General features: G+C 44.7%; 1 protein-coding gene across 4 annotated transcripts in view; it reads left to right on the top strand.

Moving 5' to 3' along the window:
- Positions 1-1,119: 1,119 nt before the first annotated feature.
- The window catches only part of cped1 (cadherin-like and PC-esterase domain containing 1), a 44,322-nt gene continuing 17,530 nt past the window's right edge, over positions 1,120-27,911 (top strand). For 3 of the 4 annotated variants that reach the window (XM_040151564.1, XM_040151574.1, XM_040151575.1), the window contains exons 1-14: positions 1,120-2,616; positions 11,726-11,900; positions 14,982-15,076; positions 15,178-15,262; positions 15,703-15,772; positions 15,870-16,017; positions 16,688-16,818; positions 17,919-17,991; positions 21,159-21,305; positions 22,154-22,258; positions 22,916-23,022; positions 23,138-23,211; positions 23,923-24,109; positions 24,187-24,358. In XM_040151564.1, coding sequence (XP_040007498.1) covers positions 2,344-2,616; positions 11,726-11,900; positions 14,982-15,076; positions 15,178-15,262; positions 15,703-15,772; positions 15,870-16,017; positions 16,688-16,818; positions 17,919-17,991; positions 21,159-21,305; positions 22,154-22,258; positions 22,916-23,022; positions 23,138-23,211; positions 23,923-24,109; positions 24,187-24,358 — 1,842 coding nt within the window. In that variant the 5' untranslated portion in view covers positions 1,120-2,343. The remainder of the gene's footprint in view (positions 2,617-11,725; positions 11,901-14,981; positions 15,077-15,177; positions 15,263-15,702; positions 15,773-15,869; positions 16,018-16,687; positions 16,819-17,918; positions 17,992-21,158; positions 21,306-22,153; positions 22,259-22,915; positions 23,023-23,137; positions 23,212-23,922; positions 24,110-24,186; positions 24,359-27,911) is intronic. The other variant, XM_040151571.1, reaches the window with a different exon arrangement.

Genomic DNA, 27,911 nt, shown 5'->3' with positions numbered 1-27,911 from the left:
GATGTTGTCAGTTGCTGCTGTGGCAGTAAAGTTAGCTACTGGATGTCAGGAGACGTTCTCCACCTCCACACTAACGGTGGCTGAGCTGCAGGAGGCTGTTGAGTCAAACTCAGACCGGTCAATATTTAACTGAAACTGGCATGAACGCTTTTTACTTCTTTGATCCATCCCTTATCCACTGCTTATTAAGGTCCAGGTCTCTTTGGTTTTATTAATTCTATCACCAGAATTATTGTTATGTACTGGGAAGTACTGAATAATGTTATAATGATGACAAATAATCTCACTCCATATGTCCCTGCTGGTTTTCCATCGTACTGTCATGCTCAGACGGTATCATCATGAAACGGGTATTAAATTTCATCCTGCATGATGTTAAAAAGCCTTTAAAAGTCACCTGGTGAATCCTGATGAAAACCTTGTTGAAGGATTTAAAGGGTTTTAAAAAATCTTTTTAAACATGTTGATGGTTGATTTTAATTATTTGTGTTTGGTTTTTTTTTAAAAACAAAAATGCCATAAATTTGATGGTTTCAGGTACTCGAATGCAAGAATTTGCTTCTCACAGGATGTTAAGGTGGATATTTTTTTTAATTTTCTTTTTTTCTCTTTTTTTTTAGCCCTCGTTGCAGTGAACAGAGCTTTTTTTTTTCATGTAGATGGTTGAAAGGGTCTTTGAGGAGTCTGGAAATATCTTGAAAAAGCAGTAAATAAACCTCTGGCAGGGTTTTTCCAAACATCAACTCTTAAAGTATTTTAACTAAAACTGATGCTGAGCTCTGTGGCAGGAATGTAGTTAGATCACAGGCACAAACTGAGGCAAATGAAGACCATGTGAGAGGGTCGAAAGCCCTGAAACAAGCCTGGAGATAGACCTTGAGATTAAATTGTTTTATCACTTGGTTTGTGGAGCACATTCAGCCAACTTTGCAACAACCACTATGCATTCATGTAGGAGGGCTGTGCCACCAAACTCCACTCAAAACAAGGACGTTTTTAAATTTGTTTAGTGTGTGTGTGTGTGTGTGTGTGTGTGTGTTCCCGAAATAACCCAGCCTTCAGAGTGTTTCAGCAGGAGGGAGGGAGGGAGGAGGGTGAGGAGGTGCTGACCTACAGAGTCGCAGCAGAATTTTTAACTGACCGGAGTTCAACTGAAAAACTGAAGAAAAAACCAAGTCCATTTTGAATCTGTGCAGAAAAATAAACCCAGAGAAGAAGCGAAGAGTCCAGGTCCATCCGGCGAAGGACGGACTGGAAATCTGACCACCGTGGCTTCTTTTTTCTTCTCCTGTTGGATTTAACTCAAACCAGATGGTCCGCCTGCCAGACTCCACCGCCAGACTGGTTGTTTTTAACCTCTCCCCGACGCCACCGAACTTCGTGTGTGTTTTTCGTCTAGTTGTAACCCTCGACTTTCAACGGAAAATGCGTGGTTGTAGCTCTGTTTAATGGGTCTTTTGGGCTTTTCCCCGTTCTTCTGAGGGTCCCGTTAGGATTCCAGTTTTAGTTTGACTTTTCATCAGCTGACAGGACGTGGGTTTTTTCTGCTCAGACGGGGATCAAAACGAAGACGCAGCACTAGGTCGTAGTGCGGTGTTGCGCACTCTGGATTTAGGAGGATTCTTGGGAAATCATCCAGGAGAATCATCTGCCTTTGAAGTGTCATGGCCATCTTTAAACCCACATGATCTCACCAAGGGAGGCAGAGGATGAAGCTCAGCCGCTTTGAAGCGCCGTGCGTTTTGGCCGCTCTTCTTCTTTTTGGGTCTCCGCGGCGCACAGAGCGTCCGACTCAAAATTAGGGAGTTTTAAACTGTGATTCGTTATTGATGAGAGGTCCTTGGATTTAAAGCATGACTTAATACCTTCCCGTACTCTCACGAATCCACTAGTATCTTCGGCATAAATATAATTCATCAGAATGATCTCTATTTAGATAAAACAGTCACATTTACCAAACTTTCCAACAACCGATATGCACTCATGTTTGGGGGGTAGCAGTATATCGCCGAACGTAACTGAAAATGAGTCTATTTTAAAATGTGTCTGGTTATCGATAAACGTTCTTGGGGTTAATGGCACGAGTTAATAGCCTGCCCTTTCAGACTCCCTCGGGTCCACTAGTAAAGTTGGGATAAATATGATTCAACAAAACTTATTTTAATTTTAGTGACACGCTCGCTTTTACCACATTTTCTAACAGTCCCGATGCATTCATGTTAAGGTGGACAACGGGCCGAACCTCACTTAAAATCATCAGGCTCTGAGGACTGAGATGAAGCGGATGAAGACGAAGATACAAAGGGAAACCCTCGGGGATGTAAAGTGAAGGTTTTTCCTCTCATGCGGTGCCTCCTGGCTTCAGCCGGCGGACGTCTCCTGAGGGACTCCGGGATGCTGCTGCGCCGCCGGTCCTGCTCCGGCCCGCTGCTGCTGCTGCTCGGGGTGGCGGTGTGTCTCTTTTACCAGACCCTGATGGTGGCCCGGAACCGCCTCCGGTCCGGACATCAGCTACCCGCCGCTGATGTTCGCAGCAGGAAATCTTCAGATCAGGTCCTGGTGGAGAAGACCAGAAGGTTTATTTCTATTCTGGAAACTTTACAGAGAGAGACTCAGGTGAGTTTTACCTGCTCCTCAGGTGTGTGTGTGTGTGTGTGTGTGTGTGTGTGTGTGTGTGTGTGTGTGTACGTGTACTGTGGCGAAAACTGCTTCCCCAGACTCCGTTACAAATTCAGGCAATTAAAAATAATTTTATCTGTTAATCATTTATCAGACACTTTTGGGATTACCTGTAAATTCTGCATCGTCCTCCAATACCACAATGGCCTATTTCTTTCAGTTTTATTTTATTTCTTTAAAATAAACATTTCAACTGGTGGACGTTCTTTGCTTATTTTATAGTAACTCTAGATCTCACGTTGAGCCTTAAACGTTCTTGTTGACCTTGGGTCAAAACGTAGTTTTCCGTAGCTTTCAACAACATCTCAGGATCCACTGAGGAAGACAGTGAGCCTGGGGTAGAACGCTTCTGCAAAGCTAGAAGGTGAACCTTGAGTTTAGGCTTTTTTATTTATTATTTTTTTCCATCAAGTGTCCATCATAATGTTTAATTTTAAGAAAACACTTGCATTGAAAAAACTAAGAAAAATTCATGTCAGGGGGCAAACTAGGATTTTGCCAAACTTCACTCAGAGTTTAAAATTTGCTTGATTAATGGCAAAAGTCTTTGGAATAAAGATAGAGCAAATACTTTCTTAGACTCTTGCAAATTGACAAGTAAATTCAGCATAAATACTATCCATTAAAAATGTATGCTTCAGTGAAACACCCACATTTAACAAACATTTAATAGAGACTTTCTTTTGCTATTACTATCACCAAACTTCATCCAAAAAAATTGCATTTTAAAATGTGTTAAAAATTGTTCATCTTCACAACAGTAGCAAATAGTTTTCTGGACTTTAAAATATCAACTCAAGAATGTGGAATGAATATAATCCGTCAAGAAGGAATTTCATTTTAATAAAACAGTGATATTCTTATCCAATCCTGGAGAAAACTACTATTGCCAATCTTCATTTAATACAGAGCATTTTAAGATTTGTTTTTTAAGATCTTTTGTAGATTCTGATGGCTCTACTGATAAATTCAGTTTATATGTTTATTATCCAGCAGTACAGTCTTTATTAACTAAAATGATCTATGAAATCATTTTACCAGTGCAGCAGTTTGATGAATTATAAGAATACTAAACTGACCACAACATCAACCTGACTACTTAACCCTTCTGATCAACATTTTATAAAATGTTTATTTTGCCTTTAAGCATGATATCTTAAAAGAAACAGATTTTTGAATGGAGTTTTGTGTGTATAGTGTCAGTAACAGAAGAGAAAGCGTCATGCCTGCTGTGCCAAAGCTCCCTCTGGCTCATTGTTCCAGTATTTTTAGATTATAAGGGGATCAATGGCCGTGTGCACCAGGGTTTCATTTTACTACAGGATAATTGACAGCTGCAACGCTCTATTGTTTACATACGTGTTCTGTTTACACAAGGAACAGTTCTGTTTAAATAAGGAACAGTTCTGTTTACGTACGTTTTCTGTTTACATAAGGAACAGTTCTGTTTACGTACGTGTTCTGTTTACACAAGGAACAGTTCTGTTTACACAAGGAACAGTTCTGTTTACGTACGTGTTCTTTTTACGTACGTGTTCTGTTTACATAAGGAACAGTTCTGTTTACACAAGGAACAGTTCTGTTTACACAAGGAAGAGTTCTGTTTACGTACGTTCTGTTTACACAAGGAACAGTTCTGTTTACGTACGTGTTCTGTTTACATAAGGAACAGTTCTGTTTACGTACGTGTTCTGTTTACCTAGGTGTTCTGTTTACATACGTGTTCTGTTTACACAAGGAACAGTTCTGTTTACACAAGGAAGAGTTCTGTTTACGTACGTTCTGTTTACACAAGGAAGAGTTCTGTTTACGTACGTTCTGTTTACACAAGGAAGAGTTCTGTTTACGTACGTGTTCTGTTTACACAAGGAACAGTTCTGTTTACGTACGTGTTCTGTTTACATAAGGAACAGTTCTGTTTACGTACGTTTTCTGTTTACATAAGGAACAGTTCTGTTTACACAAGGACATAAGGAACAGTTATGTTTACGTACGTTTTCTGTTTACACAAGGAACAGTTCTGTTTACACAAGGAACAGTTCTGTTTACGTACGTTTTCTGTTTACATAAGGAACAGTTCTGTTTACACAAGGAACAGTTCTGTTTACGTACGTTTTCTGTTTACATAAGGAACAGTTCTGTTTACACAAGGAACAGTTCTGTTTACGTACGTGTTCTGTTTACATAAGGAACAGTTCTGTTTATGTACGTGTTCTGTTTACATAAGGAACAGTTCTGTTTACACAAGGAACAGTTCTGTTTACGTACGTGTTCTGTTTACATAAGGAACAGTTCTGTTTATGTACGTGTTCTGTTTACATAAGGAACAGTTCTGTTTACACAAGGAACAGTTCTGTTTACATACGTGTTCTGTTTACATAAGGAACAGTTCTGTTTACATACGTGTTCTGTTTACATAACGAACAGTTCTGTTTACATACGTGTTCTGTTTACATAAGGAACGGTTCTGTTTACGTACGTGTTCTGTTTACATAAGGAACAGTTCTGTTTACGTACGTGTTCTGTTTACATAAGGAACAGTTCTGTTTACACAAGGAACAGTTCTGTTTACACAAGGAACAGTTCTGTTTACATACGTGTTCTGTTTACATAAGGAACAGTTCTGTTTACGTACGTGTTCTGTTTACGTACGTGTTCTGTATACATAGGTGTTCTGTTTACATAAGGAACAGTTCTGTTTGCACAAGCAGCCGTATTCACATACGTAGATGTGAGTATGTGTCAGCACGGTCACTAGTTCTGGGTTCTAGTCTGTGCAGACGAACTTTATGTCACATGAACCAAATTTTGAGTCTGGTCTCTAGGTCCGTAGAGGACCAGAAGCGGTCTTGGTTGGACGTGCAGGTATCGAACCTAAACTGGATGTACGCATGTGAACCAGGACTGGGCCTGGGATGACCCACATGCAACTAATTTTGATCTGCATGTCGCTGTGACGTCAAGATGTTTATTGGGAGAATGCTGATCCCCAAAGTCCCAAAATATTTTATTTTCATTGATCCTTACAGATACTTACGTGCAGAGTTAGAAGCTCAGAGGAGACCTTTACACAGTCCTGAGTCCTGATCCGGACTAATCAGTGTCATGTGACATTACTGTCCTGAGTTCACAAGATATAAAAATCTTTCCTGACACTGGAGGCTGTGTACACAGTTCTGAAAAGCTGAGTCATAACAACCAAAAAGCATGGAATTTTTTCTTTTGATTCAGCCCATGAGCTTGTGTGGCTGAGGACAGACTGGTTGTCTTAACTATAGTAATGACAATAATATTATATTTTATTTATAGACCTTGTTGTCCTCTGCCTGTTTTCATTACGTTGTGTTGATGTTCAGTGTTGGCTGTCAGCCATCAGCTGTTCACCTCTCTGGTTTCCCTCCACAACTTCCAGTCTGACTGAGAAAACCTGCACTCTGTCTGCTTTTTACTGCAGGGGACAGATCCACAAGAGTCCGCAAGAGTCCAGGAGGGTCTATTTTTATGTCATTCTGCAGTCTGTGGAGTCCGAACAGAGGTGGGGCTGAGAGAAACGTAAACCCACATAAATCAGTTCAGACGGTTTCCTGACCGTCTGTGTGCATGTGTCCCTCTGTAGACACGAGAGACGCAGCGGTCAGTTAATTAATCAGTGAGTTGACAGAAAATTAACTGGGAACCACTTTGATAATCAGTTCATCGTCTCAATAACGTTTCCCAACAAAAATGTCAAAAATCTGTTGAAACCACAGTCGAGAGAATGTCTGTGGTTTTTAGACAAAACACGGCGTCGCACTGTGACGGGTGATTTTACTGTTGTTCGGTCTTGTACCAATCAAACGATTAATTGATCAATCCAGGGAAAGAATGGGCAGATTCATCCATACTGACCCTAAGCATTAGATTCAGCCCCAGGAGATACTTACAATGCAGGTTTTGACATTGTTATATTCTCCACAAAAGGCCTCATTTTCCTTGTTTTATACTTCATCTTAAAGCCATGAGATCTCTCTTGGTAGAAGATTAGATTGTGATTAGTGAAAGAAGTATTCAGATCCTTTACATTAGTAAAAACTGCAGTTCTTCAGAATAAAGATACTCCATTACAAGTAAAAGTAAAGAAGTATCATCATCAGCTAAATTCGCTTTGCGAAGGACTCAGAGTCCTGGTTGTGTAGAGGTTCGCAGTTCGGGCTCCGATGTGAATCGGTCATAGTACAGGACTGGTGCCAACTCTTTAACATCGAGGCAGCATCTCAGTGTTGTCCAGCTGCAGCTTATTGAACTACTTTAAATAAATCCTGTTTTATACACTGATCCTCTGTGACATGTCAAATCTGAATCTGTAAAGTAGCCGCAGCTGTCAGGTGACTGTAGAGCAGTAAGAAGGTCAGTACTTCTCCCTGACATGTGGTGGAGCAGCAAACTGAAAGACAAGAGGACAGAGGTACAAGTACCTCAACTGTGTACTAGACTGTAGCAGTGAGGTGAACGTACGGGGTTACCCTCCCCCTCTGTGGCTGGGTGAACTGAGCTGAAAGCCGCCTGGATGTGAACAGAGGGTTTCTGATATACGACGCGTCTGCCGGTGCTAACTGCTGCTGCGGAGGCTCAGAGAGGCTCCGTGTTGTTTAAAATGACAACGTGCAGGTGTGCCCTCCTGCTGTGTGACTGACAGCAGGTCAGAGGGACAGGCAGGGGCCGGGCAGGGGCCGGGCAGGGGACGGGCAGGGGCCGGGCAGGGGACAGACGTTAAAACAGTGTTGTTACAGCTGGAGCTGTGAAGCTGCTTTTACTCTCTGATGTTTTTGGGGAGAACAACTGTTGTGTGTCCAGCAGTGACCGGGTCTGTCTCACATCTCAGCCTGCCTCCCCGTCTTCACTCCGTCTGACATCAGTGACCCTGGTAACTGCTGTCATGAGGCTGGTTATCAGCTGGTCCAGTGAACTCCCAACATGAATCAGATCTGCTCTCTGGGTCTAAAGATGACTGATGCCATCTGATCATTGGACCTGAACCAGAAACCGGAGAAACCCTCATTGTGTTAAAGTGAACTTATACTGTGTGTAACTCTTGCACCCTATCCCCATTTCTTCTTCCTCTTTATTTCCTTAAATTCTATTTTTCCTTTTTTCCCTCATTTTGAACCTAAATATTTCCTGGGATTTTTAATGATTCTTCTGTTTTGTGTGAAACTGAGGAAAATCGGAATAAAAACCGTGAATGAAGTATTTAATATGAAATGAGATGAAACGTGCAGCTAAATTCAGATACAGCTACAGCAGAAAGCAAAGGGTGAAATGTAAAGAAAAAAGCCATGAATGTCTCACTGACATGATCTAATTAACGGTGTGGTTATTTTCTGATATACTTTTTATTTACAGTTATCGTCCCCATGAACCCACAAACATTTGATGTTATTTTGAGGTGCGGCGTCAGAAATCCTGCCGGTTCGCGTGGAGCTCGGCGGTTTCGTCTCGGACACAATTATCGTGGAAATGTAAGGGATTGGATCAGAGTGAAGGGAGGAAATTTTATTTCCTTCAGCTTCTCAGCTGCTTCGGTTTGAGGCCACAAGCTTCAGCGCCTGCTGCTGCGACTGACCGTGGTCCTGTTGTTGTCTCAGCTGCAGGTCTGTGGTCTTATATATGATGGTTTGTTATAAGTTGTATCGTGTGTAGTGTCCAGACTTCACCCCACAGAGTCGGTGTGTTTGTGTCTTCGGTCTGAGTCACTGATTCAGATCGGTCCAGATCCAGACCACATGTGCAGTAAGTAGAGATGTTACTGAAGTGCTCAGCAGTGAAGCTGCATGTCCCAGGAGTAAACTTGTATTTATTACAGGACTGTTTTGTGCATGAAGAGGTGTAAACGCTTTATTCTAAAATCCTTCTGGGCCAAACATTTGACTGTTGTCCTCAGGTCCCGATTAAAATGAACCCACTAAGGACAGTTCGCTTGTTTTGAAGTTGTTTTTGGACAAAAGAAGCTGTTGAGCACAGAGAGAGAGGCACCAGACTCTGATGGCCCCTAATGACTTCAGTCACTGTGATGTTTAGATAGATCTACATATAGAATTATATTAATATTCTAACTCATATTTACTCCCTAAGAACTTACAAAATGCCCTCAAATTGTCTGTCTTATCAGCACAAAGAAAACGGGTCCATTTATTCATGCAAGAGTCAGTCAGTATCCTCGTTAATATCCTCATCATGTCTTTACCTGAGGGGGAGCGGATCAGGGACAAGATGGCTCTGGTCTTGTCCTGGGTTTACCTAACGGCTCCCAGATCACTACCTCTGCCCTTTGTTTCTCGAGAGCCGTGTTGCCACTGAAAACGAAATGCGTCTGACGAGCGCGGCTGTGCGGATGCGGATGCAGCTAAAAACCAAGCGTTTTCAGCCACAATCAGATTCGTCTTCTGGTCGGCCATTTTGTTTTTTCCGCTGCTGACTCCAGGTCAGTGCATCTGCTGACAGTTTGTCCTCGGCGTTTGTCTGATGCTACAGACCAGCTGAATGCTACCTGATGTCTCAGACGGGTCATGTGATCAGTGTGTGTTATGTGTTGGTGTGCGATGACTCGGTTCATCGGTCTGTGGTATGAGACCTCGTTAGCGTCTCTGTTTGTGGACACGAAGCTGTCACACAGCTGTGGGAAAGTGCTGGTAGTGTCGGCGTGTGTGTTGTAAGTGAGACACATGCTCTGTGTCCACAGGGAGACTTTTCTACTAGAGCCGGTCAGATCCACCGTAGGTACTCGCGGTCCACAGAGGGGGAACCTTGACGATTTGCTGCGGCGCCTCGTGTGGCTGATAATCAGACTGAATTTCCACTTCATTTCTCTTCATTTTTCCGTTGGATTTTCAGTGGACTCCGGAGCGGTGGTAGAGGTTGTTAGGAGCAGTGAACCGTGTACGGATTACTGAACAGGTCTACCAGGCGCAAGACCACGGGCCCGAGAGGTCAGGGGGCCCCTGGTCCAGAGCCTCAGTATGAAGCGACCACCACAAAGAGACGTAAAATTACCAAAAGGTCCGAGAGTCCTATATGGCAGGCGTTTCTGTGGGGTTCATTGTCTCCTGATTCGTCCGTGCAGTCGACTTAACATTTGTCGTGTTAAGAGTCGTTACAACTTTCCATAAAATGCAGCCTAATTAAACGTGTTCCTCATACAACACCCTAGAGACTGACGTCCAGCAGTGAGGAGTTTGATACGTCTTTCAAAAAATATCTTCAACATGATGTTGGATTCACATTTAAGGAGAGACGGAAGCTGCCGTCTTCTAAGAGCTGTTTCTCTCGTTACTGTCTGTTGAGTTTTTTTTCTTTAGTTGGTTTAAAAGGTTTCATTCAGTTTGTCACTTCATTTAAATCTGCTGAACAGTGAGAGAAACTCAACTCCCCACAGTAAGAGGGAAACAAACAGGGGTTGCTTAAAGTAAAAACGTTGACTGTAAACTTGGAACAGGTGAAATCCATCCGTTTGATATCACGTCACCAGTTTAAAATGAAAATCACAGAGAGAGTCGGCCCTTGTTTGCCCTCTTGCATGTCTCCATCTGTCCAGGTCTCGCTGGGTCTTAGAAACTGAGAGGAAGAAAAACAGACTGAAGTCAGACGCTGCCAGCTTCTTCTCACCAACATGGACTGAATACTAACAGACGCAGAGCTTAGACTAAACCCGTCTGTCAAACTCTAAATGTACAAAGGAAAATCCACTGACACACAGGAGGTGAAGGTTCCATTTAGTTTCGAAGGACGGTTAAATCTCTTCTTCAGTCTGTTTTACTGCTTCTGTGGTTTTAAACAAACTGCTCACCCACTTTTATGTTTCATGTCATCTGCCCCTCAGCCCTGGTGGTAGCGGCCTTATGAAAAAAAACAAAAAAAAACATGTGAAATCCATTTGAAAGCAGAAGCAAAAGCTTTTAAAACTGGAAACATCTAATACACTGTACATAACACTGTCCTCCACAGGAGGCTGGTAGTTCAGAACAAACCAAATCAGTCAAGGAAAATACAGTTTCCCCTCAATTATTGGCTGAAGACTCCGTTTAAAGCTTTGTTCATAGAAACAGGAGCATTTGTCCAAAGTTCAGCTATCACACAACAAGATAACATCACCTAGAGCTTTAGATGCATAATATACGTAATAAAATACAGTTAAATAAAAATATATTGTGAGATTTCTTGAGAGGAGGAATAAAGTATGAAAAACCTCACTTGACTGACACCGTGCTCATCTCACTGTTGTTTTGCTGCTCACTGCTGTGTTTCTTGTGAATTACTGGATGATTTCAACTCTTACCCTCACGTGACCAGGGCTCACAAGGAAACGACACTTACACCGAACCTCAACCTGAGTCCAACTTTAAAGGCCTCGACACAGACCAATAGGCGACATGAAAATGCGAAACGCTCGCCTGTGAAATGTGTGTCTGTAACATCGTTATGTGGACGGAACTTTCTACCAACTGACAACGATGACACTGTTATATCTTTCAGACAATAATGAGGCTGAAAAACAGGCAAAGAGAGAATATTGGATAAGAATTAAAGAGGGACAGACTCGATGCTTTTCTTTGGCTTGTGTTTTCCATGTAAAGCTGATTCTTTCGGTTTCTTCTGTTTGGTCAAATAGTTCAGACTGTTTTCTTTTCCCCTCTCCTGTGATGTTAAATAGTTAAACCAACACACAGATTCCTCCCCCAACACTGTGCATTTTACCCTTTTTTCCAGTCCACGAAGCCTCATAGAATTTCTGCCATAAAACAAAATCTACATCGTAAAGTCTGAGAGCAGGTGAAACCCTCCTGCTGAGCTGTAACTCAAATTGTGTCTGAACGAAATGACTAAACTAACACTGAAGCTCCTCCTCCACCAGTCTTTGTGCTAAGCTAGGCTAAACACGTTCTGGACCTGTCTCTGTTCTGGATCAGAGGTGGAACTGAAGTCCATCTGCAGGCTCAGTCTCAGACAGTTTCTTTTGGGAAAGTATGAGACGGGAGACAAAATGATTTGTTTTATGTTCCTCTCTCTTCAGGTCCAGGTGTGGTCTCAGAAACCCCCGCGGCGTCGTTGGGCAGTGGTTCTGACGGGTCGACACTTGGTCTCTGACACTGAGGTCCAGCTGTACCAGCAGGTTCTGCAGCAGATGGGCTACGAAGTCCAGATGTCCAGATACGCCGAGACCAGTAGCTTCCTCAGAACAAACCAGGGTAAATATACAAATCCAGTCTTATAGGTAAACATATTTAACGTAGAGTATTAAGGCATATAAAAGCAGAAAAACACCGACGTATAGAAATTTAAAGAGACGTATAAACATATATCCACATGTATCATCTGAACATAAACATGTATAACATGCATGAAAACACACAGACGTACAGTATATAAACATGCTTTGGTTTTAAAGTTAAATAATTAAAACTGGAGACCATCACACCAGCCGCGACGCCAGATCCACGAGTCTGGTGCAGTTGAACACACAATATGAGAGAAGCGAGTTTGGCCAGATTTCTTCAATATAAACCACCTAAAGTCTTCGAGTGGACGGGAACGACTGGAACTGGGAAACACTGACCCGCAACTTAAAACACATGTAGGACAGGGGTATAAAGTGGGGGAGCAATGGCCCCTTCCCTGCTTCCTGTCCCCACATTTGTAGAGTCTTTGCTTGCCTGGTGTTTCTACCAGGAGGAGGAGGAGGAGAAAAAGAGGGAGGAGGAGGAGTAAAAGAAGGAGGAGGAGGAGGAGAAAAAGAGGGAGGAGGAGGAGGAGGAGGAGGAGGAAGGAGGAGGAGGAGAAAAAGAGGGAGGAGGAGAAGGAGGAGGAGGAGGAGAAAAGACGAAGGAGGAGGAGGAGGAGGAGGAGGAGGAGAAAAAGAGGAAGGAGGAGGAGGAGGAGGAGGAGGAGGAGGAGAAAAAGAGGAAGGAGGAGGAGGAGGAGGAGAAAAAGAGGAAGGAGGAGGAGGAGGAGAAAAAGAGAGGAGGAGAAGGAGGAGAAAAGGAGGAAGGAGGAGGAGGAGGAGAAAAGAGGAAGGAGGAGGAGGAGGAGAAAAAGAGGAAGGAGGAGGAGGAGAAAAAGAGGAAGGAGGAGGAGAAGGAGAAAAAGGAAGGAGAAGAAGAAAGAGAGGGAAGGAGGGGAAGGAGAAGAAAAAGAGGGAAGGAGGAGAAGGAGAAGAAAAAGAGGAAAGGAGGAGAAGGAGTAAAAGGAAGGAGAAGAAGAAAAAGAGGAAAGGAGGAGAAGGAGAATGAAAAATAAGAAGAGGAAAGAGAAGGAGGACAAAAAGAGGAAAGGAGAAGGAGGACAAAAAGAGGAAGGAGGAGAAGAAGAAGGAGAGGAAGAGGAAGAAGGAGAAAAAGAGGAAAGGAGGAGGAGAATGAAAAATAAGAAGAAGAGGAAGGAGAAGAAGGGAGAAGAGAGTGGTGAGTGAGTGAGCAGCTCTTCCTCAGTCCATCATTGAACAGGTGATTTACTGCAACCACTTTGATTTAACCGATCAGTCTTAGGGAATCAGACACACTGAGGCCTCGGACCAGGCCTCGTGGTTCAGGAAGTCTGCTCAGTGCAGAAAAACATTTTTACATATGGAATAAAAAGGAAAAGGGGATGGCTCAAAGAGTCTCATCAGGATCAGGATCAGGTTTAAACTGAACTCAGTCTGTGTATAAACTGGCTGTGTGTTGTTGGAGAAACTTCCTCCTGTTTTTTTTCTTTCTGCCTGGAAACTCTAGAGACCGAAACAGGAGCAGCTTCAGCCAAAAACCAGACCACAACATTTCCTGTCGGTCCACGTGTCCACTCTGTCCATATCTGCTCAGACATCTTTTATTTGGACAGACACTTCCCGTTTCCACTCCCTTCCTCCTCCCTCTCTGTTATTCATTACTCAGAGGTCCGGTTTTTCTCTCCTCTGTCCACAACCATGTCCATTAAACCCTCCGATCCGTCCCAACTGGAATCCCGTCTTTCAAACCAAACCACACGTCTCTCGTTACTTCACGTTAAACTTTCAGATCAATTTCCTGCTCCACATTTTTCAGCCGTGACTCTCAGCATTGGAGCAAGGAAATGACCTCAGCTTTTTCCAGATTCTGGGTTTTTTTTGCAGGTATTTGTCTGTTTGAAGCTGTTTACTTGGGTGTTTTATTGTCTCCAGTTTTAATGACACTCAGCGAGCACTTTATTAGGAACACCACACTAATACTGGCGAGTTCCCCCCTTTGCTCTCAAACAGCCTTAATTCTTTGTGGCCTTGATTCCACCAGATGTTGGAAACCTTGCTCTGAGATTCTGGTCCATGTCGACATGACTGCATCACATCATTTCTGCAGATTTGTCGGCGTCACATTCACGCTGCCAGTCTCCTGTTCTACCACATCCTTATGGGTTTTCTACTGGATCCAGACCTGGTGACTGGGGAGGCCACTGAAGTTCACTGAACTCATTATCATGTTCATGAAACCAGTTTGAGATGATTTTTACTTTGCGACATGGAAGTAGCCATTAGAAGATGGTAAACTGTGGCCATAAAGGGAAAGACATGGTCAGCAACGATACTCAGACAGGCTGTGGCATTCAGACCATGATTGATTGATATTAGGGGCCCAGAGTGAGCCAAGAAAACGTTCCCCACACCGTTACACCACCACCACCAGCCTGGACTGTTGACACAAGGCAGGTTGGGTCCATGGATTCATGCTATTGACGCCAGATTCTGACCCAACCGTCTGCTGCCTCAGCAGGAATCCAGATTCATCAGACCAGGCTATCAGGTCGTCAACTGTCCAGTGCTGTTGAGCCTGTGCCCACTTCGGCCTCGGGTTTCTGTTCTTGGCTGACAGCAGTGGAACCGGACGTGGTCTTCTGCTGTTGTAGTTCATCCACCTCAAGGTTGGACTTGTTGTTGATTCTGAGCTGCTTTTCTGCTCACCACGGTTGTAAAGAGTGGTTATCTGAGTTACCACAGCCTTTCTGTCAGCTCCAACCAGTCTGGCCGTTCTCCTCTGACCTCTCTCATCAACACGAACTGCTGCTCATGTTTCTGGTTTCTGGCTCCATTCTGAGTAAAAGCTCTAGAGACCGTTGGAGATCAGCAGTTTCAGAAACACTCAAACCAGCCGTCTGGCACCAACAATCCTGCCACGGTCACAGTCACTGATCACATTTCTCCCCATTCTGATGTTTGATGAACATTAACTGAAGCTCCTGACCTGTAGCTGCAGGATTTTAATACATTACACCGCTGCCACAGTTACAGGTGTGACGTCCTGTCTGTGTCTCCACGGTTACAGGTGTGAGTGGGTGGAGCCTGTTGCTGTGTCTCAGTAGTTCAGAGCGGAGCTGTCTGAGGAGAATCTCCTTCGCTAACCTGCAGCCTCATCAGACGGTGAGACTCACCTGTGCGCTTGTTTGTTCCAGCCAATCACAGACTGACTGAGCGTCCCACCTGAAGTCTTAATGAACTCACCTGTGTCTCTGCATCCTCAGGTGAACCTGATTCCTGGGCTGATGGAGGCCTTCTCTGATGCAGGTGGAGGTCTCTGTCACTTCTACGTTCACTCACACCTGACAGGTGAGTCTGAAGAGCTGGTTTCTTTGTAGTGAGTTTAGAGAGAAGTCTGCTACAGGTTCAGAAACAGTGTTAAAGAGGTGGGTTACTGAAGTGGACTCTCACTGTGTCAGCAGGTTATTCTCACGTTTTAAAGGAAAAAGGTGAGTAAAGACTATTTTAGACCCAGCGAACATTAAAACAACGGAGTTACATTCTTTTTGTGGACAGCAGAACAGACGGGGGTCGGAACAGGAAGATGTTCAGTGATGTTCCTCACACAGCTCATTTAGTCCAAGTCAACCTTCAGGTTTTGTTTTTCTTAAAGAGAGTTAAAACTTTGCTTTAAAATCTGAAATCTCTAGAACATGAAATATTTCCATGACTAAAGAAGCAGCAAACCGTTGGAAGACTCAGGTGTGTTCATATTTACCCGTCTCTGTGTCTTCGATTCCTCCTCTCAGGATCAGATTTACCCATGAAGCCATACTCCTGTGCATCGACCGGTCAGAAGCTGCAGATTCCTCAGGACAGGTGAGTATCAGATCACCTGTCAGAATAATGAAATGTACGGTGAATAGACATCTGTCTGGACATCTCTCGCTGTGCTCACCTTCTTTCTCACTGACAGTCGGTCACCTGTCGGAGCCGCGCCCCCTGGTCTGCTAGCCGTGGTGAATGTTTACGTCCTGGTGACCTCAGTCAGACCGCTGACATCATTCCTGCATGACATCAGCGTGGTGACGACCAATCGGGAGGTGAAGGGACAACCCACGAAGGTAAAGCCCCCGTGAATCACTTCAGGATCATGTGAACCTGTTTTTAAACCACAGTCAGATCATCAGTGACGACCAACAGGCCCTTTAAACTCCAACGATCCTCACAAACGTACACAAATGTTCATATTTTTGTTATGTCATTAAGTAAGTTTAATGTCCAAGTCAAATATTTCTAATTCTGCGGAGGTTAAAAAAACCTCAAATATGAGATTGAGCTCCTTCCCTCCAGGAATTTTTCTGTGAGTAAAGATTCGTGACCTGCACGCTGTGGAGAGGATCCCACCGAGCCTTCAGCTACAGAGTGATGGAAATAAAACGCATCAAACGAGCGAAATCGCTGTTTAACACTCTACTGTTTCTATTAGTCTTGTTCTTCTCTCTCTCTCTCTCTCTCTCTCCATTGTTTTCATTTGCAGTGTGAATGTACCTGAAACCTGCTGAAAAATGAACTGTTCCTCTGTGTTTGTGTCCAGCTGATGTTCATTAGTAAAAAAATAAAACTCACTGAACACCTCTGTCTACTCAGTTCTGGAGACACTGAACTGAACTGAATCGAACCGAACCGAACCGAACTGAAGAAATGTCTGCGGTCTTTCAGTATTTTGGGTGAACTGAGCCTTTAACAAAGCTCTTCCTGTCTGTTGCTGCCCCCCCAACCCTACCCCCTCAGCTCAGGGACTTCCTGCTGCAGCAGCTGGGACCAATGAGCTCCCATCAGGCTTTGAGGCAGATGAAGCAGGTGATAGGTGAAGTGCTGCAGGCCGTAGTGTCGACCGACGCGAAGAAACAAGCAGGCAACAGGTAAAAAAAACTACGAGCTCTCTGACCAGACAACAGACAAAAAGTTTCAAGAGTTTTCTAAAAAATCAGACTGTCCTCTGCTCCCAACAACCACACTACATTCAGTTTTTGCTTGAGTTTTAGAACTCGTAGGGTTGCATTCAACTCTCACTCAGTCCTTTGGTTTATACCTGTCCACACCTGTCCAAACCTGGGGAGCGGTGAATCTGAAAACGGTGTGTACCGTTTTGCTACAGGTTCCGGGTCGAATGACACGTTTCCTCGAATCACGACTGATAAATTGGCCGGGCTCTAGAGGAAATATCACCGCACCTTTTATTTCTTTACCTGAAACTGGACAAATAAAAGCATGTGATTCTAAAGCAGGGACCTTGGGCTTTTACTTTGACGGGACAAAGCCTCTTTATTATGCAGTGGTGGTTGTAAACAGTCTGGAGAAGCTGAACTTGAACAGTGTCTTGTTTAAAAAAAGGCTTAGTGACTCTGACACCGTGTGGAAAAGAGAAGAACTGCAGCACTGTCCAGACCCTGCTACAGAACCAGTCTCTTCGTCTCTGGCTTTATTCTGTCCTGATGTTTCATCAGCCAGAACCTCTCAGAACCTCCTGCAGAGAACATGTAGTCTGAACTGAAAAGCCGAAGAAATAAGACACTTTTAGCTCCTTTAAGTCTTTTGAGAAACACGTTTCTCATGTGGACAAGAGCTGGGTGTCGAACCTCCACATGACGATGGGAGCTGAAATGGGTGCGTCTGGTTTCTGATACAATCTGCTTTTACTCCACTGTTGGTTTTTTTACCCCTAAGTTTTTGAACATCTGCCGGTGTTGAAAGATGAAATAGTGAAGCATTTGAGACGTTCAGCACATTTTTTCACACAAACACAGAAGAAAAACCGGTTCACGTGTTTGAGGGTCCTGACCCTGGTACAGTGCCTGTTCTTGTTTTCTTCTTATTTTACAGTCAGATGTTGAAAGTTTAACAGGAAATTGAACCTGGACGTGTCAGAAGTCAGAGAGACGACCTGCAGCAGGGAGGGACCCTGTTGTTTATTCTGATTCTGATTCACTGATTGATTATTGAGTGGTGTTGTGTGTTCCAGGTGTGTGTTGTGTTACCAGCTGCTCACCTTCGCTCTGCTGTTCAGTGGCTCCATCACACCTGTTGTGGTCCAGGTAAGAGACAGACTGCATGTTGGGGTTGATGTTGGGATGCTGAGGAAGAACCTGATCATCAGCGCTCCTTCCTCTGGGCGTCTAACATTTTGATGCGGAGTGAGACCTCTGGGTCCGGTGCACATCTTTGCTGCTTTGACAGTTTTTCTCCCTGACCGCAGTAGAGATAAGAGGTTTCCACTCAGCAGTGACACCTGCCAGCCCTTCTTCAAAATAAAAGCCTTTTGCTGCTGAATTCAAAATTCTAGACCGATAATGTGACGCAAATGAAGATGATCACCAGGCGCTAATGACTCGGTCCTGACATAGTTAAAATACATATGACACGGCTGCTTTCTGTTGTGCTCCTAGTTTGAAAAGGAGGAAGGTGACGGATGTTTAAGAGGTAAAAAAACACACCGAGGAAAACAAACTGACGTCACACTGGCTGGTTTCGTCTCCTGTCAGTCTGTAGTTCTACCACAGAGCTCCTGAGTCTGAAAGGAAGCACATTCTGTGGTCATTTGTTGTTAGTTGTTCAAGTCACCGGGACATAAATTAATTTGTATCATTCCTCCACTGTGTCTTGCTGATAACGTTGTTTTAACTGATGTGGAGTTTGTTTTTGATGAGCTGTGGAGAATTCAAACTCTGGAAACTAAAGAAAAAAGACCTTTAGCTTCACTGATCCTTCCACATTTTTTTTGAAGGAGACAGAGATGTTCAGTTACTCGATCGACTATCAACGATTTCAATAATTAATGAATTGTTTTCGTTGTCTGGTGTCAGTTTGTCCGGAGTCTCAGATTTTCTGCTGTTTTCTGTTTTGATTAAATTCGATGATAAAATCCGGTGTTGAATCTTATCAGTTTTATCTTCCGACATTTGTAACTAAAGTGTGAAAGAACTCACGGATGTCTGATCAGTTTTGTCGTGAGAATCAGAAACTCACAGTTTTTAATGTTGAAAACCTGAAACTGATCTGAAGCTGCAGATTCACAGCTGTGCAAAATGTTGAAGCGGGAGATTCTTAAACTGACGTGAGATAAGTGTCAGTTTAAGAGTCTCCCAGTCTGATATCAGATCAGCATTTTAAAGCGTTTTTATTTTCTCTGCAGAGAAGAGCCTCCACTCTGCTGAACTACACAAACACAGAGTGAAGTGTCTTCTCACTCACAATCTTTGTGTGAAGACAGACAGCAGCAGCACAGACACGCGGACTTTACCGTCGCCTGCTGATCTGACGTCAGTTTAACCGAAGTCAGACACGGTCAGTTAACCCCGAGACGCTGCTGCCGACATGGTTTCTGTGGTGCAGACCGGGAACCGGATCCAAAGTGGAACCAGCTTTTAAGAAAACAGTAAACTGAACCTCCTTCCCTTTTTGACACTGGACTGTGGGAGCCTGAGAGGGACATTTCACTGTCTTCTGTAATCATTAGAGTCCCGGCTCTGTCCTCAGGTCTCCTGTGGTCTTGTTTCTTTACACAGGTACAGACCAGGTATAAACACTGTGACGAGTTCAGTTCCACAGAACAAACAGGCTGCTGTATTCACGACGGGTTTATTAGAGGCTGATCTGTGATCAGTCAAGCACATCATTCAAACAGCTGGACACACAGACTCCAGTGTTTCTGTTCAGATACCAGAGAAGCACCTGACTTTATTTAGCATCAAACACAACAGGTGATCACAAAGGTGACAGACGGGTGACAGCTAGCAGGCAGACAGGTAAAAGACAGGTGACAGGCAGACAGGTGACAGACAGACAAGTAAAAGACAAGTGACAGACAGACAAGTGACAGACAGACAAGTGACAGACAAAAAAGTAAAAGACAAGTGACAGACAGACAAGTGACAGACAGACAAGTGACAGACAGACAAGTGACAGACAGACACGTAAAAGACAGGTGACAGACAAAAAGTAAAAGACAAGTGACAGACAGACAGGTGACAGACAAAAAAGTAAAAGACAAGTGACAGGCAGACAAGTGACAGACAAGACAGGTGATAGACAAAAAAGTAAAAGACAAGTGACAGGCAGACAGGTGACAGGCAGACACGTAAAAGACAGGTGACAGACAGACAAGTGACAGACAGACAAGTGACAGACAGACAAGTGACAGACAAAAAAGTAAAAGACAAGTGACAGACAGACAAGTGACAGACAGACAAGTGACAGACAGACAAGTGACAGACAAGTGACAGACAGACACGTAAAAGACAGGTGACGGACAGACAAGTAAAAGACAGGTGACAGGCAGACAGGTGACAGGCAGACACGTAAAAGACAGGTGACGGACAGACAAGTAAAGGACAGGTGACGGACAGACAAGTAAAAGACAGGTGACAGGCAGACAGGTGACAGACAGACACGTAAAAGACAGGTGACAGACAGACAGGTCATAGACAAAAAAGTAAAAGACAAGTGACAGACAGACAAGACAGGTGACAGACAGACAAGACAGGTAAAAGACAGGTGACAGACAGACACGTAAAAGACAGGTGACAGACAGACAAGTGACAGACAGACAGGTCATAGACAAAAAAGTAAAAGACAGGTGACAGACAGACAAGACAGGTGACAGACAGACAGGTGACAGACAGACACGTAAAAGACAGGTGACAGGCAGAAGCGTGACAGACAGACAGGTGACAGACAGACAGGTACTGTGAAATGAGCTGTGGATGTTTTACCTCCTCACGTGAAGGCTGAGCTGTTTCCTTCTTTCCTTCATCTCCTCCTCTTCCCGTTTCTCTCCTCCCTCCTTTGCTCCCTTCTTTTCCCACCTCCTCCTGTTCTTGTGTTTCCTCTCTCTCCTTACCAACCTTGAACTTTCTTTCTGCACCTCTTTCTTTCCATCCCTTGCCTATCTCCTTCTTTCCTTTTTCTTCCAAATGTCCTCCTTTCCTTTCATTTCCTTTCCTTTCCTTTCCTTTGTGTCCTTTCCCTCCTTTCTTTCCTTTCCTTTCCTAATCTTTCCCCCTTTCTTTTCTTCTTTTCTGACCTCTTTTTGTGATTAATTGAAATCCTCACGTTTTCTTCAGACAGAAATGAAAAAGGTTTTTCCTCAGCTGAGCTGCAGGTAAACGTCCACCAGAGGTCACTGTGTCCCCAGCAGCTCCTCTCTCGCTGCAGACTGATCTCTTTGTGGGCACTGATTTAACAGTTGTCTCTGTCTCTTCAGGTGGACACTGATTTAACATTTTCTGCTCTGAGTGAAGACTCGTTTGACGGACAGATCACCAAAGACCTGATCCTGGAGGACACTCTGCACTTCCTGCTGACAACACACACACACCTGTCCTCAGAGACACAGACAGAGGGGAGACAGGTGAGACTCCACTACAATAAACTAACTCAGGCTGATGAATTTCCTCTGCGGGATTTAGTTCCACTTGTTGACTGAAGCTCGCTCAGATCACTGGACGCAACCTGTGTGTTAAAATGATCAGTTTAACAGCAAAAATCCCGCAGTTAAATCCTGCTCCTCTTCCTCCTCTTCCTCCATCTTGTATCTGAAGAAGCGTCACTGTGTTCAAAGCTTATTTTTATTTTAAAAAAGAAAAAGATCTGATTCTGAAATATTAAATAGATGAAATATGTCCCGGTCTCAGGTCAGTTTCGCAGGTATCAGAGTTTTCTAGTCCAGATCTTGGATGGAAACGGGTTTAATTCCTCCCACCACTTTGGCGGGTTTGTAGAAAATGATTTTAATCCTAAATAATGTAGAAAATGGCCTCTGTAGGAAATATCAGGATTACTGCCACATTGAGGAGAAACTGGAATCATCTTTAAATGTGTTGAAAATACTTCTTTCTAATGATTTGCTCTTCACAGCCAGAGAGTTTATCTCACTGCTCACGGGAGAAGGGCTTCTTTCCCAAGAAAAATGACTTTTTCGAAAAACGTTCCTGCGGATTACACAGTAACAAATATTCACTGAAACACCTTTCATTTCAAATCTTCTTCAAAGATTCTTGAAATTTTTAAATTCATGAAAAGATTCTGTGAAGAAAACACGGTCATGAAATCTACATTGGTCCAAATTCAGTTTAAAAAAACAAAACAGTGTCACTGCTGTTTGTTCTTCTCATGCAGATACTGGACGATGTGAACGTGGTTTTTGTTTCAGTCGAGTTTCCGGAAGGTTTGAATAATCCTCTCTGTCTGTGTCATCAGTACGGTGGCTGCAGAGGGACACACGGCCTGTGTTTGTCAAAGGATGAGTTTCTTCTTCTGCTTCAGTTTCAGCGACAGATGACGATGCCCTCAGCCTTTCAACTGGTAAAAAGACACATATATATTACTACGACTGTGACCTCGTACCACGCTGTATGTAACTAAATACTGCAGTAACTGCCAGGGTCAGTCTGGTGTACGCAGTATTCGTACCAGAACTGAAGTCTTGGTTCTATACATAAAACCTACATTTGTTCTTCAGATACACACACACATTCTGTTCAGAGAGAACTTCTTACAACACGACAGGACGAAATCAGTCTCACTCTGGAAAGTAACAGACTCTTTACGTGCTGCTGGATTTGAGCTTCAGTGCTTCTGTCTGAGTCCAAACAGATCAGACAGACAGGTTCCCAAAGGACTCTGCAAAATATTACAGGAAACCACCTGGAAAACCCGAAATGGTAAAAGAGAGGATATTATGGACGGCAGGCACCAAACAGCAAAAAAACCCAACTCAAATACACCTCACGCCTGGGGGGCGGCGCTGCTGCAGCACCCGCAGCACACGACGCACCGCAGGGGGGCACTGTACACCAACACACCCCCGACCCCCACCCCTCACCGACGGGCACGATTCTGCATTACACAAGCTCCAACCCTAAAATTCATAGAAACGTCTTGAACTCCAGAGTGAGTGAGGGAATCGAGGGTCTTTATTAGGGTGTCCTGGTCTGATGCTATGGGTTTTTTTCTCCGCAGCTGTATCCCAGCACCTCCTCCTGCTCCACCTCCGGTCCTCTGAGCGTCTCTGATCTCCTGATCAGGATCAGCCGTTACTACGAGCTCCAGAGAAACCTCAGCTCCAGGTGAGGAATGAATCCAGAAACATCCCATAATTCCCTCCTCCAACAGTCTGTGACTCATTCCCAGAGTTATTGTTGAGAAATGACTGGTGACTGACGAGTTTCCTGTTTCTGGCAGAAGTGATGAGACAGAGGCTTTGGCCAATCAGGAGTCAGCTGTGTCCTCTTCACAGGAAGGAGCTGCAGGTAAAGGTGAGACACTGACTCCATCCGTACGATACAACATCTACAACAACAGGATTTATTGCTGCTCACACCAGACCAACAGACCAAAGCAGTGGTTCCCAACTGGTGGGTTGTGGTCCAGTCCTGGGTCCGTTTTCAGCGGGTCTGTGGGTTTCTCGTATGAAACGTAGTTTCATTTTCTGACTGTTCAGGTCCCGTGTGTTGTTGATCAGCCCTGTTTTATCAGGAGCTCTGTCATCTCCATTTTCTATGGATGAATAAATTGAACCTTTGAACTCTATTTTGAAGTGTAGCGAACGTTTGGCTCAGTGCTTTTACTTTGTATTGCAGTTTCCTGCAGTAGAGTGCAGCGCTACGACGACGAGCTCAGTCCCCGAAACTAAACTCAAGTACGAGACACAAAATACATAAGGAAAAAATCCACGTGTTTAACATTAACTTGGTTTTACACCGGAGACAAGAGCAGACGCACAACTTTTCTACTCCTCAACACAGGAAAAGGTTTTTTTGTCCCGTTATTTTCAGACCTGTTTACATGTTCTGTTGAAAAATCCATTTTAAGTAAAGTCCATTTAGTAGCTGTTGAGGAGCTTCTGATCGCTTCACGTGGTCTTCATCAGCACAAGGAGGTTCCCAGTGAGCAAAAAACACAGAGTGGTACCTTGACACCCGCTCTGCCATCCAGACCTGTGATTGGTTGATGTCTCTGTCTTTCAGGTCCCTGTGTGGACCCCCACCTGAGACAGATCTACACCGACCCCCCCCTCACCCTGACTCCCCCCTTCAACCCCTGGGTGAAAGAGTACCATGCCGAGGTGACCTTTGACACGGTGACAGTTCGAATCCGGCCGGAGCCCTTCAGCTCGGCTTGCCGGGTCCACCTGGACGAGCACCGAGGACCCAGGTGGGACCAGGACCTGACCCCCTACCCCCTACCCCCGACCCCTGACCCCAGACCTCACTTAAATTTTTTGTCTTCAGGATGGCGAACTACCCAGTCGGTCTGGGCAACAGCAGGATCAGCATCCTGGTGACGGATGACGCCGACCGTCATGAGCCCGTCGTCATGACGATCTACACCGTCCACATGTACCGCGAGAGCCGACCAAGCCTGCCCATGTTTGGAGATCATGTGATATGCAGCTTTGTGCAGGTAGGTCATCTGCTTTCCTATTGGCTGCTGGGCTTTGGGGAGGATGTGATGTCATAATTCTGAGATAAAAAGTGTGTTTTAAAAATCTCTAACACTCTTTGGTCAAATCTCTGCTTGGACTGTAAATGTGTTGTGGTTTTTCGGTTTTGGAGGAAAACATGGACACAGTTAAAGCTCACTGAGCTGATTAACATTCAGAGAACATCAGCAAAACTCTACAGACGTGACCTTTGTCTCTGAAACACTGCTGCAGTAACAGAGGCAGAGACAGAAGACTCAGAGCAGGACGGTCTGTAGACACAGACTCAGATTCAGAGCAGGACGGTCTGTAGACTCAGAGCAGGACGGTCTGTAGACTCAGAGCAGGACGGTCTGTAGACTCAGACTCAGAGCAGGACGGTCTGTAGATCCAGACTCAGAGCAGGACGGTCTGTAGACTCAGAGCAGGACGGTCTGTAGACTCAGACTCAGAGCAGGACGGTCTGTAGATCCAGACTCGGAGCAGGACGGTCTGTAGACTTAGACTCAGATTCAGAGCAGGACGGTCTGTAGACTCAGAGCAGGACGGTCTGTAGACTCAGACTCAGAGCAGGACGGTCTCTCAGACTAGAGCAGACGCAGGGGGGGGTCTAGAGCCAGACTCGGAGCAGGGCGGTCTGTACAGACCAGAGGCGGTCTGTAGATCCAGACTCGGAGGAGGGGCGTTCTGTAGACTCAGACTCAGAGGAGGACAGTCTGTAGACTTAGACTCAGATTCAGAGCAGGACGGTCTGTAGACTCAGAGCAGGACGGTCTGTAGACTCAGACTCAGAGCAGGACGGTCTGTAGACTCAGACTCAGAGCAGGACGGTCTGTAGACCCAGACTCGGAGCAGGACGGTCTGTAGACCCAGACTCGGAGCAGGACGGTCTGTAGACCCAGACTCGGAGCAGGACGGTCTGTAGACCCAGACTCGGAGCAGGACGGTCTGTAGACCCAGACTCAGAGGAGGACAGTCTGTAGACTTAGACTCAGATTCAGAGCAGGACGGTCTGTAGACTCAGACTCGGAGCAGGACGGTCTGTAGACCCAGACTCGGAGCAGGACGGTCTGTAGACCCAGACTCAGAGGAGGACAGTCTGTAGACTTAGACTCAGATTCAGAGCAGGACGGTCTGTAGACTCAGAGCAGGACGGTCTGTAGACTCAGACTCAGAGCAGGACGGTCTGTAGACCCAGACTCAAACTCAGAGCAGGACGGTCTGTAGACACAGACTCAGTTTCAGAGCAGGACGGTCTGTAGACCCAGACTCAAACTCAGAGCAGGACGGTCTGTAGTCTGTAGACTCAGACTCGGAGCAGGACGGTCTGTAGACCCAGACTCAGAGCGGTCTGCAGACTGTCAGAAGACTTTGCTTCTGAGAGTAGCAGGAACAGAGCGCTGGCTCAGCTGGCTGTTCACGGCATCGTTCACCTCGTTTCCCTTAAATTGTTAAGTCTCCTCACATAACATAAACAAACAACCTCTGCAGCAGAGCTCAAGCGTGAGTCTGCATCAGCTCCAGTCAGTCCCAATCATGATGATATTTAGATGATCTTCTCATTAGCTTCCTGCTCATCAGAGCATGACGAACCCTGGAGATTTTAATCACTCGACATCTGTGCTCAGGATAAACTTTCCGCTGCTGGTACCAATCTAAGAACAGATAAATCGTGGTTGGGGGGGGTAGGGGGGGCTGAGGGGGCTTTTTAAATCATGTCTCATAAAAATCATTTTAATTTTTTGTGTTTGTTACATTTTCTTGTGGTTTAATTCATCCTGATGACGGTGTCTTCACATCAGCTGCTGTCTTCATCATTTGCCTAGTTATGAATAGAGCAGAAAGTAGATAATAAGATAGAACTAATACAAATTAAGTATGTAAGAAGTAGAAATGGACACAGGTGGAGGCAGTGAGACAGCTACACTCTCTGAATAAAACTAAATGGGAGAAGTAAATTTGTATTTGTAGTTAATATTCTCCTAAAAGAAAACCGTCATTAAAGATGCAGCCGTAAAGGACGCAGTTCCTCGTACAACGGTAAAGATGCAAACGCATTATCTGTCATTTCTATCGAGGAAACTAAACACGATTTTAAAAGTCCATCAGATTATCGCCCAGCCCCGGTGAACTGCAACGTTTCAGCCCAACCACAGAGAGGAGCTGTACATCAGTCACCCCACAGCCCTGCTTGAATAAATGTGTTAGCTAACAAGAGAAGGTGGATGTGAAGAAAGTGTGTGTGTTGGAACAACCTGCAGTGAACAGCGGCGACGTTTTTTCTGCTTTGTATGAAAGATGAAGTTTGAGTGTGGATGTGAGGACGTGAAGCTGTTAAACAGAAACGGGGCTGAGGGTTGAATTTATCTGCATTCCTGTCGGTCTGCAGAGAGACGCGGTTGCTGGGCTTTAATGCTTCCCTTCTGTTGCTGCTTTGACTCCAGCAGCTGCTGAGTGTTTTCCTACAACACGTTCACACTGTGTGTTACTGCTGAAGGACTGCGCGCAAACACACACACACACTCGTTCACTTCAAAAACAGATATTTCCTCAAAGTGTGAAGGACGTCCAGTACATGCGGTGCTGACCTTGTGTGGTCTGAGATGATCAACAGGAGGTTTTCTGCATATAATGAGATTTACCTCTGCTAATGTCCGTGATGCTTGGACATTTGAAATATGGTTGCCTCACACTGCGGCCTCCTGGGGGAAATAGGCCCATTGGTTGGAGGGGTTTTGAAAAGTTGAACAAGTCCCACAAAACAGAAAAGCCACAGACTCCTGTTTGTATCGTCATGGACAGAAGCTTCCTCAGACTCAGCTCATTTGTTATTGTCTTGTCCAAAAGGAACAAACGATGAGTGATGAACAGTGTGTCGGTTCGGTCCAAATATTTGGGGTTTCTGAGTTTTTCCAAATTGTCTGCATATGTACACACAACAAAAACATGTGTTTTTATCTTTTAAAATGCAAACATCAGAATAAATGTTTCGACAGTATTTAACTTTATGGAAAAAGCGGCTCTGAATGGCTGAGACTGAAGATTAGAGAGCGACGATCTTTTCAGACACTTGTAAATATTTTTCACTTCGTATGGATCTGCATTCTGTCACGTCTTGTGTCTCATAAGTGGCTAAGATCCAAATCTGATTTATACCCTTTGGTTTACACTGTCTCTACATGCATCCCCGTTAGATTAGAACGGAAAACAGAACCACATGTTCTGGGAAACGGTGAGAAAGAAAAGTGTTGGAAGTGAAACCAAATTCACTCCAGGCTGCTGTGTTTTGGGCCGTGGTGAGATGAGCTAACTCTCTGCTCAGGTAAAATGGAGGCGTGAGTGTTTTAGAAGTGGTCCTCTGAGTCTGTCCTGTTCTTCTTCTGCCTCTGAAGTTTCATACTTTCATCCCCTCCCTCACCTGTCCTCTCCGATCCACCTGCGATCCACCTGTGATCCACCTGTAGGGCTCAATTAGATGAGACGGATGAAGAGAGTAGGCGTCCGCTCGTCCTGCTGGGGGGTCAGCGGGGCCCC

The sequence above is a fragment of the Xiphias gladius genome, chromosome 2, assembly GCF_016859285.1.
Source record: "Xiphias gladius isolate SHS-SW01 ecotype Sanya breed wild chromosome 2, ASM1685928v1, whole genome shotgun sequence".
Lineage (NCBI taxonomy): Eukaryota > Metazoa > Chordata > Actinopteri > Istiophoriformes > Xiphiidae > Xiphias > Xiphias gladius.
This window is presented reverse-complemented; position numbering and strand designations above follow the sequence as displayed.